The sequence below is a fragment of the Chlorocebus sabaeus genome, chromosome 15 (genome assembly GCF_047675955.1).
Source record: "Chlorocebus sabaeus isolate Y175 chromosome 15, mChlSab1.0.hap1, whole genome shotgun sequence".
In the NCBI taxonomy this organism is placed as follows: Eukaryota; Metazoa; Chordata; class Mammalia; order Primates; family Cercopithecidae; genus Chlorocebus; species Chlorocebus sabaeus.
In genome coordinates, this window is record NC_132918.1 from 19,639,907 (window position 1) to 19,651,927 (window position 12,021).

Here is a 12,021-nt window from a genome sequence, read left to right on the forward strand (position 1 = left end):
ACCACTGCACTCGAGGTTGGGTGACAGAGTGAGACTCTGTCTCAGAAAAAAAGAAAGAGAGAGAGAAAGAGAAATATATATATATATTTGGAACATAATACTTTAAAAACTAAAGCCAAAAATATTTTCTTGCCTCCTGCACTTCTACCTTAAAACATTTTTGGAAGTTTAAAAAATGATATTAATAACTTTCTCTGCTATCACTGATATGGTTATTATGCTTGCTATGAATATTTCCAGGTTACCTTTCTAAATATTTTTTAACCTTTTTCTTTGGGTAACATAACTCTTTAATAATTTATTTAACTTCTATTTTTTTATTACCTTTGACCAAATGTGTTATTTTTTCCATTAAAACACATTTCTTCCCAGTTTATATTTTTCTGGTTGTTTCAAATACTTAAAGGTAGAAAGTTGTATTTTTTAAGAGATGTGGAAATTTGAAAGATCAGGGTGAATTTTCAAAGTAAAATCAGTATGTTTTTTAAGATACTTTAAAGAATTAAAGTTTTTTATTGACATTTGGATATAAATATGTTGAGGGTAGATAATTTAGAACTAATAAACAAATATTCCTCAGTTTATTTAGGAAAGGGAAACAGATGGGAATATTGGACTTTATTGAGGTAAGTTTGGCAGTCTTTGTTATTTTTAGAATAGTTATAGTTACGAGCTAAACAGTAATTGTGATGTGCAGTTTCCTAATGATCTTGTAAGTGAGCAAAACCTATACTTTGCTTTTTTCAACATTTTAGTTGTTGCATTTAGATTTGTTAATGCTGATTGTGCCAGATGTCTGTGACAGATTTGTTTTTGCCTACTTCTTTTGTTCATGCACTTATTTCGTCTTTATATGAGAGTTCTGGAAGTACGTATAGTTAGCTTTAAGTATAATGAGTGGAAAGTATTTTACAGTATTTGGTGGATTATTTCAAAATATGCTATTTGTGTTATGGCTCTTTTCATCCTTTAAATTCTTCTATTGTTTTTAAAAATCAGAATTCTATATATGATCAAGCTTTGATTTCTTAAAAGATGCTCTAGCAGATGTTTGAATAACATGTAACTGCATTAGGATTAAGGAGAGTTTCAGCATTTTAAGCAAAGATCATGTTCTTGGGAAGAAAAGTACTATCTATTATACTGAAGGAATGCTACATAGATAAAATTGAGCTGGTTGATAAAACCATATTTGTTTAATTATCTCCGAATCATTTCTAACACTAAGGCAAATTAAAGTTTTCACTGTGACAGCACTTACCCTTGGGGACTAGATTTTTTTTCTTAATGCCCAGACGCTTTTTAGAATGATTTTACCTATATTGGACGCTATCATCATTTAAAAAACCGTTGTCATCATGAACAGATGTAGCAGGTATAATTATTGCTCTGAGCAATAACAAATGACTGCTTTCACTTTTGAGATTCAGGCATGAGGCACAGAATCTAATCTGTCTTAGTTTCCAGGTGCAGGGTTGTGAGCAAATAACTTTAAAAAATGTTGCCTACTTTGTAGCTGATTCAGATCATGGTTCTGAATTTTATATTTGGTATAATATTATATTTGATATAAAATTATCCAGTAACAGTAGAATTTTAAAGTTGTACAAAAGACAAAAGAAGATGTTTTATTCTTAGTGGAGCCTTGGAAAGATTATTTATTTTATTTTAGTTTAGTTTTGACTGTCATCTATTGTTACCTTTATAACTTATTGTTATATCCTTATAGATGAAGCTTGATTGTCCCTTTTACAACACATGGGTTTTTTGGTTTCAGAAATCCTGATCACTTTTATATACAATTTTATATACCTTAAAACATCAAACTTTTTAAATTGTTTGATTAAAAATGCACACAATATTAGATGTCACTGAAAGGTTTCTTGTGAATGTTGAAAGTTTTTTTGTTTGTTTGTTAACATTTATGGGGCTAGGTGTGCGGTGGCTCATGCCTGTAATCCCAGCACTTTGAGAGGCCAAGGCAGGAGGATCACTTGAGCCCAGGAGTTTGAGACCAGCCTGGGCAACATGGTGAGACCTCATCTCTACAAAAAAACATTTTACAATTAGCTGGGTGTGTTAGTGAACATCTGTGGTCCCAGCTATTCAGGAAGCTGAGCCTGGAGGTCAAGGCTGAGTGAGCCATGATGGAGCCACTGCTCTCCAGCCTGGGCAGCAGAGTGAGACCCTTTCTCAAAAAACATTTTTTTAACGGGAAGAGTAGTCAGTTTGGTTAAATAAGATTTTAAAAACTCGTAATTTTTGTAAACTTAAGTAATAAACTTTATAGGTAAAAGAAGGGAAATTAACTCATGGCTTTGTTTTTAGTAATCATTTTTCATAAATAATGGTTAAGTAAATAATAAATGATAAATTAAAATACCCATGTCAATCTCTAGAAGTATTCTTTGAAATGGAAACATTAATAATAAGGTATTGGCCTGGCGCGGTGGCTCACGCCTGTAATCCCAGCATTTTGGGAGGCCAAGCTGGGCAGATCACGAGGTCAAGAGATCAAGACCATCATGGCCAACCTGGTGAAACCCCGTCTCTACTAAAAAGTACAAAAAATTAGCTGGGCGTGGTGGCATGTGGCTGAGGCAGGAGAATCACATGAACCCGTGAGGCAGAGATTGCAGTGAGCTGAGTTCGCACCACTGCGCTCCAGCCTGGCAACAGGGCGAGACTCCGTCAAAAAAAAAAAAAGTATTTCTACTTACATAGCTCCTTCTCAGGTTGCTTTCAATTCCATTTTCCTTTTTCTTTTTTTTGAGATGGAGTCTCACTCTGTCACCCAGGCTGGAGTGCAGTGGCCTGATCTTGGCTCACTGCAACCTCTGTCTCCCAGGTTCAAGTGATTCTCTTGATTCAGCCTCCCAAGTAGCTGGAACTACAGGCACCTGCCACCATGTCTGGCTACTTTTTGTATTTTTTTTTAGTAGACACAGGGTTTCACCATGTTGACCAGGCTGGTGTGGAACTCCTGACCTCCAGTGATCCACCTACCTCGGCCTCCCAAAGTGCTGGATTGCAGGCATGAGCCACTGCACCTGGCTCCATTTTCCTTCTTAAGTATAATCTTATACAATTGGATAACAAGGTGGTTAAGTTATAGACTTAAAAACTTTCTCCCATAAGTATGGAACATTATAAAAAGAGTGAAAAAATAAGGTGTCAAAGAGCTTAGGCTGTGTGTGTGTGTGTGTATGTGTGTGTATTTCAAGGAAAGATATTTTCTGTTTGCATATTACTGTATAAAGAGTCATTAGATTGTTGAGTAGAACGGAAAAGGAGAGATGTAATTGCATATCATTTTTGTAGATTCTCAGATGTTACTTTTTATGATTTAATCTTTAAATTACATAATAATAAGGAAGAGCCTGGGATAGAATCCTACATGTCCTAATATAATGTGTCATTGTGGGGATTTACTTAGTGTGCCTGTGAAAAATGTTAGTATCTGTTTGGAGTCATGACAGTTAGAAGCTAACAAAAACAGTTGAATTCCCAAAATCGTTATTTTATTTGTATTTTTTAATTATCAAAATTAAAAATATGTTCAGACTTGACTATCCTTTTTTGAAACCTTAGTGATTCTTGGTGTAGATACTGATTCACAGCTTGCTTTCAGTCAAATATTATCAAGAAATATGAAAAACTTCATTTGAGCAATTTTAAAGTTTTCCTTTCAGCCTGTCAGTAGTCATTTTTGCCTTGTTTTTAAATTTAATACACATAGAATTTAGTTTTCTGAAATTAAGAACACTTGATTAAATTTAGTTTTGGAAACATTTTAAGGCAGTGTGGTTTGTCATTGCAGGTTTATCAGGTAGAAGATGTGTGTGAGGAAGAAATGCCAGAAGAGTCAGATGAATGTGTCCGGATGGATAGAACCCCACCACCACCCACTTTGTCTCCAGCGGCTATAACTGTGGGGAGAGGAGAAGATTTGACTTCTGAACATCCTTTGTTAGGTGAGAAAATACCAACATTTGTGGGAATTTTTCCATTTGATAAATGTTAATAATAGGAAAAGTTGATTTTTTTCCCTCTCCTCCTTTCCCCTCTTTTTGTAGCTGGAACTACAGGTACACACCATTACACCTGGCTCATTTTTTATTTTTTGTAGAGATGAGGTCTTACTATGTTGCTTAAGCTGGTCTTGAACTACTGGCCTTTAGCGATTCTCCTGCCTTGGCCTTGCAAAGTGTCGGGATTACAGGTGCGAGCCATTGCCCCCAGCCTGTTTCTTCACTAGAGGTGATACTAAACGAATTTGTTATGGTAGTTAATTGTAACAAAATACAGATTTGAGTTTAAGATTTTTTTTTTTGAGACAGGGTCTCACTCTGTCATCCAGGCTCAAGCATAGCTCACTGCAACCCCTGTCTCCTGGGCTCAAGTGATTCTTCTGCCCCAGCTTCCAAATGGCTGGGTCTACAGGAACCTTCCAGCACACTTGGCTAATTTTTAATTTTTGTAGAGATAGGATCTCATCCTGTTGCCCAGGCTTGTCTCAAACTCCTGGGTACAAGTGATCCTCTTGCCTCGGCTTCCCAAAGTGCTGGGATTACAGGTGTGAGCTACCATGCCCAGCCTGGAAAATTCTTTAATAGCAGGGAAGCTCAATAACTTACAAATTGTTCAGTCCAAATGAAAACCTATCATTTCAGGCTTCTATATTTTCAGTGGTTTGTGCAGACATGTTTCATATGCTCATTCACATTCATGTATCAGGCTATTTCTAGTCTAAAAATTAGAATAAATAAAAATTCTTTCAAAAGATTTAAATTATACTTTCCAAAAATCATGAAATATTCTAAGCCGTATGTGATATTCCTCACAATTGTTTGTGATTCAGACTAAGTGCTTTCAAAAGTGTTCTTTAGTATTTATAGTACTTAATTTAAACCTCACTAAATTCTTACAAGAATTTGTAAGACATGAATTAAAAAAATTCTTACCTGGGCTTGTTGGTGCATGCCTGGAGTCCCAGCTTCGTTGGAGGCTGAGGTAGGAGCATCACTTGAGCCCTGGAGTTCAAGTTCAGCCTGTACAACGGAGCTACAAAAAAAAATTGTCTCTTAAAAAAAAGTTCTTGTGCTTAACCATTCAAAGTCTTATTCACTATTTCAGTGCTGTTTATGAGTTCAAACAAATCTCCTGTATGTGCCTCCTCACAAAGCTACTGTGTATCCTACGTATTTTACTAAACATAAGTGTTTCATGTTATTTTTTAATATTTATGAATGTTAGGATTAGAGGTTGGCACACTGCTCACTGTTCAGATCTTTTCTGCTGCCTGTTTTCTTTCTCTTTTTTTTTAAGAGACAGGGTCTTACTTTGTTGCCCAGACTGGCCTCTTAACTGCTGAGCTCATGTAATCCTGCCTCAGCGTCCTGAATAGCTGGTAGTACAGGTGCTCTCCACCATGCGTGGCTTGCTGCTTATTTTTGTATGGTCCAAGCTAATGATGGCTTTTACATTTCTGAATGGTTGAAAATAATCAAACGAAGAGTAATCGTTCGTGTCATGAAAATATATGTAAAATTCAGATTTCATTGTCCATAAATAGAGTTCTGTGAAACATAGCCACATGCTCATTTGTTCAGATATTGTGGCTGCTTTTTACTAACCACAAAGTTAAGTAGTTGTAGAAACCATATGACCGTTTATGGAAAGTTTGCTGATGCCTGATCTGAATAATACTGATCTTGGTTCTGGCTTTGTTGTACGTATTCTGTTCTATTGAATACGTACATTGCCCTCATGATCATTTTCAGTTAAGACGGACTACTACAACAGGCATGGAAACAAACTGTTATGGGACACTGTCCCTGTCTGCTGTCCAGGCAACCCTTGCCCTCTGCTTTCTTTAGCGTGCCATATCCCCTTCCCTTCTTTTCTCTCGAGCTTCTATTCCCTCATTACTATCGCAAATCTCTAGAGAGCCTAAAAGGGGAAATTTAATTTTCTTTTAACTTTTCCCCCTCCTGAAAAGTAGAAAACATTTAGTCAATAAACTTATATAAAATATTTAAGGTGAGTTTTATATTACTGCCTTTTTTTTTTTTTTTCTTTGAGACAGAGTCTGGCTCTGTCGCTCAGGCTGGAGTGCAGTGGCACGATCTCGGCTCACTGCAGCTTCTGCCTCCTGGGTTCAAGTGATTCTTCTGCCTCAGCGTTCCGAGTAGCTGGGATTACAGGCGTCTGGCTAATTTTTGTATTTTAGTAGACACAGGGTTTCACCATGTTGGCCAGGTGGGTCTCGAACTCTCGACCTCAGGCGATCCACCCACTGGCCTCTCAAAGTGCTGGGATTACAGACATGAGCCACTGCACCTGGTCTATTATTGCCTTTTTATTCAAAGTAATACCTCAAAAGACTTAAGAAAGTTTTTAGTATCAAATCTTTGTGATTTACACTGAAACGGTTTTATGTTGCTGCAGATTTCCTGGAGTTTTGATTTAAAGGCAGAGATGTAAGTTTTATTGCTAATCTGTCATGAGATGAGAGTTAAAAAAAATAAATGTCAGTTTTATTGAATAGTAAACTTACATTTTAGTTGTGATTTAATTACAAAATAAGCATTACTAATAGTACTTGAAGGAAGTTTAAACATTTCTGAAATATTGGAACACGAGTATCTTTCCATATTTTCCTCAGGAATGTAGTCTGAGATCCTGACAAGCACATCTCTCTGGCTAAATTGTCAAAGTACAATGTAGACTTGAATCTTCCTATAATTTACCTCATACTTATTACTCTTCTGTAATATTTGAGGGTGAACTAAAGCACAGGATGATTTTTTTACAGTAACTGTTACCAAATCTTGAAATAAACTAACTTGCAGAAATAGACTTGTTTCCATCTGGGATTCAGTTGTTATAAATCTTTAAAATGCTTTGAAAGTAAAAAGCATCTATACAAAAAGAAAAATCTCACATCTCTTGTTCAGTAAGTGATACTGAGAATAGACAGATTTGTGGCAAAATCTTATCAGTTAGAACTTGGGTTTTCTCTCATACTTCTCTTAAATCTAGAGGACATAAGAATTGTGTTTCTTTTCTATTATAATACATGAATGTTTCTCATGTTTTCGATTTTTACAACTTATGTAAATAGCTATTACTATCTTCAAAATAATTTACAGCTCTATTTTGAACAAAATTTAGGACTGTAAGTTTGGTACATTTATGCATATAATCTGGATATTAATTAGAACATACAGCAAACTTTATTTCTTGAACATACCAAATTATACTTAATGCAGCTTTATATTTTAGAAGTAAAGTATCTCTTATCTCTAAATCTGTAAGGGACATTAAAATTTTAGTTTAGGTTTCAGTTCTTCATAGATTTGTTTTTTCCATTCTATAGAAAAGTACCTTTCATTCCTACTTCAGAATTTTTAATCTTTCATCCTTTGTCCCCTCCTGGAAGTACATGTGAAGAGTTGGTATATGAGATAGGATTTTTGTGAAGTTCTTCAGTTTGATAACACATTTGTACAATTGTGTATTTGTTCCTAGAAATTGGCAAATTAACATTTTCTGCTGATTTTTTCTTTCTTTTTTTTTTTTCTTTTGCTTTTTATAGATTGTGTGACTTTGTGTGACTTTAAACAGGTTTTCCAGTACAGTTTGTTTTGGTGGATTATTTGGCGAAACTAGATTGATTTATGGATATAACTGCTGTGAAGGCTGGGCATGGTGGCTTATACCTGTAATCTCAGCACTTTGACAGGCTGAGGCAGGAGGATCACTTGAGTCTAGGAGTTACAGACCAGCTGGGCAACAAAATGAGACACCATCTCTACAAAAAACATTTGAAAAAAAATTATCCAGGCAGCAAGGTGCAGTGAGTGGCTCACGCCTGTAATCCCAGCACTTTGGGAGGCCGAGGCAGGCGGATCACAAGGTCTGGGAGATAGAGACCATCCTGGCTAACATGGTGAAACCCCGTCTCTACTGAAAATACAAAAAATTAGCCAGGCATGGTGGCGGGCGCCTGTAGTCCCAGCTACTCTGGAGGCTGAGGCAGGAGAATGGTGTGAACCCGGGAGGCGGAGCTTGCAGTGAGCCGAGATCGTGCCACTGCACACCAGATACAGCGAGACTCCGTCTCAAAGAAAAAAAAAAATTATCCAGGCATGGTGGCACACACCTGTGGTCCCAGCTACTCAAGAGGTAGGAGAATCACCTGAGCCTGGGAGGTTGAGGCTGCAGTGAGCCTTGATCATGCTGTTGGACTCTAGCTTGGGCCATATGTAGCCAGTCTCCCAAAAAAATACAAATAAATAAATCTACTTATTCTGTGGATTTCATGACCCCATTTCATTTAAGCATACTTTCAAAGTACTCCACTGGCCCACCTATACCCTTTGGAATATATAAATAGGAACATAGGGGATTTAATAGCTTAAAATTAAAAAACATCAAAACAAAACCAAGCAACCATTTTAGTATAAATTATTCGTAAGTTTATATCTTGAAACAGTTTCATGTCTCATGAGAACAATTTTTTTTTTTTTTGAGACAGAGTTTCAACTCTTATCGCCTAGGCTGGAGTGCAGTGGCATAGTCTTGGCTCACTGCAGCCTCCGCCTCCCAAGTAACTGGGATTACAGCTGGGTTCAAGCGATTCTCCTGTCTCGGCCTCCCAAGTAGCTGGGATTACAGGCATGCACTACCATGCCCTGCTGATTTTTTTTTTTTTGGGTAGAAATGGGGTTTCACCATGTTGGCCAGGCTAGTGTCAAACTCCTGACCTCAGGTGATCCACCCACCTCGGCCTCTCAAAGTCCTGGCATTACAAGCGTGAGCCATTGTGCCTGGCCCAATTTGCTAAACAAAGGTTTGAATAACTTTGAGCAAGTTACCCTCTTCTATAAAGTGGAAATAATAGTAGCTTCTACCTCAGAAGATTATTATACAGATTAAATGAGGTCTTAAGGTTCTTAGAACAGTTTTTGAAAGTATCAGATATTAACTATTGTTGTTATTATTTATTCTTGAATTCTCTTTCATTTGCTTGGGCAAAATGCTAAAAAAATTTTTAAATGACTTTTTGTTTTTTTTCAGAGCAAGTGGAATTACCTGCTGTGGCATCAGTCAGTGCTTCAGTAATTAAATCTCCATCAGATCCCTCACATGTTTCTGTTCAACCACCTCCATTGTTACTTCCAGCTGCCACCACAAGGAGTAACAGTACATCTATGCATAGTAGCATTCCCACTATAGAGAACAAACCTCCACAGGCTATTGTGAAACCGCAGATCCTAACCCATGTTATTGAAGGCTTTGTGATTCAGGAAGGATTGGAGCCATTTCCTGTAAGTAGCAAGCATATTTTGTGTGTGTTTATAATTTATATAACATTATTTTAAAAATGATATATTACTGTTCTCTAATAAAAAACTTGTAATTTTATTTCAAGAAAGTTGTCCATTTTAATCTAGCATTTATCTCTCTTTCTACTTCCTTTATTTCCAAATGTTTATGTAGAATTTTATGCCAGCTAAGTTTAGATGCATCAACTAAGGGAAAAAAATTTCAGGACACATTTTTATAATTTTTAGAGAAAGGTTGTTGGAAGTTTATCCAGTGAAATAAACTTTTCTATTTTTTCTTTCTTTTTTTTTTTTTTTTAGACAGGATCTTGCTCTGTTGCCTAGGCTAGAGTGCAGTGGTATGATAATGACTCACTGTTACCTTGACCCCTGGGTCTCAATTGATTCTTCCACCTCAGCCACCTGAGTAGCTGAGACTACAGGTGTGTTCTACCGTGCCCCACTAATTTTTGTATTTTTTTGTAGAGACAAGGTCTTGCTATGTTGCCCAGGCTGGTTTTGAACTCCTGAGGTCCCAAAATGCTGGGATTACAGGTGTGAGCCGTGGCGTGGCGCTCAGCCTATTTTTTCCTTTTAAGGGAATTGAAACGACAGCTGAAGTGTACTACTATTTTTATTTTTTTTTATTTATTTATGTTTTTGAGACAGAGTCTCTCTCTGACACCCAGGCTGGAGTGCAGTGGCACTATCTCAGTTCACTGCAACCTCCGCCTCCCGGGTTCAGGTGATTCTCATGCCTTAGCTACGTGAGTAGCTGGGACTACAGGCATGCACCACCATGCCTGGCCAGTTTTTGTATTTTTGGTACAGAAGAGGGGCTTTCACCATGTTGACGAGGCTGGTCTCAAACTCCTGGCCTCAAGTGATCTACTGCCTCAGCCTCCCAAAGTGCTGGGATTACAGGCGTGACCCACTGCACCTGGCCATAAAGTGTATTATTTTAAATCATCTGAAGTTACAGCTGAAGTTACCCTATTGATGGTTTGTAATTAGCCAATATATTTTCTCCTTATTCCTAAATTTTAGCCTTCAATCATATTTTTCAAATGCTTTAAAATGTTCCACTCAGAATGAAGGTGCTCTATCACTACAGGTCTTACAACTTGAGGCTAAGCTGTATATAAGTTGTATGCTAATATCTAGAGATAAACATTTTTCCTTGGAAAATATATCAAAGACAGGCAGATATAAAAAATATGAAAAATTTTTTGAAGGCATTTTGAGTCATCTGGATTTTCAGATTCATGGGTGAAAGTCTTGCATTATGGTAGATAGCTACCCAGTCAGTTGTTTTTGTGTTCAGTTTCCTCTGTGTATGTGTGTGGGTCAAACTTGGATTTCCTGTAACAATTCTCATACAGTGGATGGAGGAACAGTCTTTTTTCCCGTCTGTTCCATACTGACTCTGTAACTTTTGTTAAGTCATTCAAACTTTCTGATCTTTAGTTTGCTTATTCGTCAGATGGAAATGGTGCTCTGCTCTTATGGTTGTCGAGAGAACTAAATGTGCATAAATTATTCCCTATGGTACTTGGCACTTCATAGCCATAGCCATTGTTATCTGTTACCACTAGTGAGAGCCATAACTTTTGTTTTTCACGTTACAAAACTAATACATGTTCTAAATGGAAAATTTGGGAAATGTACAGGGCAAATGATCCCGATTAATACCACAATATGTTTATGTGTATATATACCACAGTACACATTAATACCACAGTATGTATATGTACATATATACCACAATACATATGTGGTATATATACACATATACGTATTGCGGTATTAATGTATATGTGTTTGTATATATAATGTATAGATGTTATATATACATACAGTCAAGATTATTATTGTACATACAGTTCTTTCACTGAGGAAATTTGAGTATTTTCTCATATTATTAATAGTATTGGAAACATTTTGAAAGGTTACATAAAATTTCACTTTATGAACATCCATGTAATCTTTCCATTATGTTGGACATTAGGTTTCCATTTTTTCACTGTTCAAATAGTTCTGAAAGGAATATCTGTATGTAAATCATAGGCATTTTAAATAAGTTTCTTAGTATGAATTTTTAGAAATAGAGTTATTACATAGATATTCATAAGACTTGATATGAATTGCTGAATTATTTTTTGGAAAAATGATTTAAATTTATTCATCCGTGAGAAGTGTATGCCCTTAGTAGCATTGAATATGAGTTTTTCTTTAAGCAATAACTTTAATGAATTTTAATTTCACTTGAGGCACATTAAATATCTAACTGACATGAACAAAATTTTTTAAAAGTTTGTGAGTGATTATACTCTAAGGTTAAATGTAAAAATTTCTATCCAGTAAGCTGTTGTTCCCCATATGTGGCAGATATTGGAGATTTAACCAGCATTCTTGAGGAATAAGATGTTCTAGTCATTCTGTTTTTTAAATTAGCTGAGGGCTCACCAATGAATCAATGAATATATTTGGTCTGAGTTGTTTTTGTTGAAAATATTTCTAAAATAAGTAGTATTCCTGAGTTAACCAAGTATACTGAATATAAGTGAATATTTTGATGTTAATTTGTTAATATTTGAAGATTTTCCATTTCCTTTGTGATTATAGTGGATTAAGTTGCTAAACTAGGATTCAGAAGACTTGAAATCTAGTCCTCATTCTATTTTTGTAA

The 12,021-nt window shown here is 36.1% G+C and overlaps 1 protein-coding gene across 9 annotated transcripts in view; it reads left to right on the plus strand.

Annotated features, from left to right (window-relative positions):
• The window catches only part of PHC3 (polyhomeotic homolog 3), a 93,838-nt gene that overhangs the window by 54,913 nt on the left and 26,904 nt on the right, over positions 1-12,021 (plus strand). For all 9 annotated transcript variants that reach the window (XR_492928.3, XM_007972121.3, XM_007972124.3 and 6 more), the window contains 2 exons: positions 3,821-3,974; positions 9,085-9,335. Coding sequence is in view for 8 of the 9 variants with exons in the window: in XM_007972121.3 (XP_007970312.2) it covers positions 3,821-3,974; positions 9,085-9,335 (405 nt within the window). In the remaining variant the exon portion in view is untranslated. The remainder of the gene's footprint in view (positions 1-3,820; positions 3,975-9,084; positions 9,336-12,021) is intronic.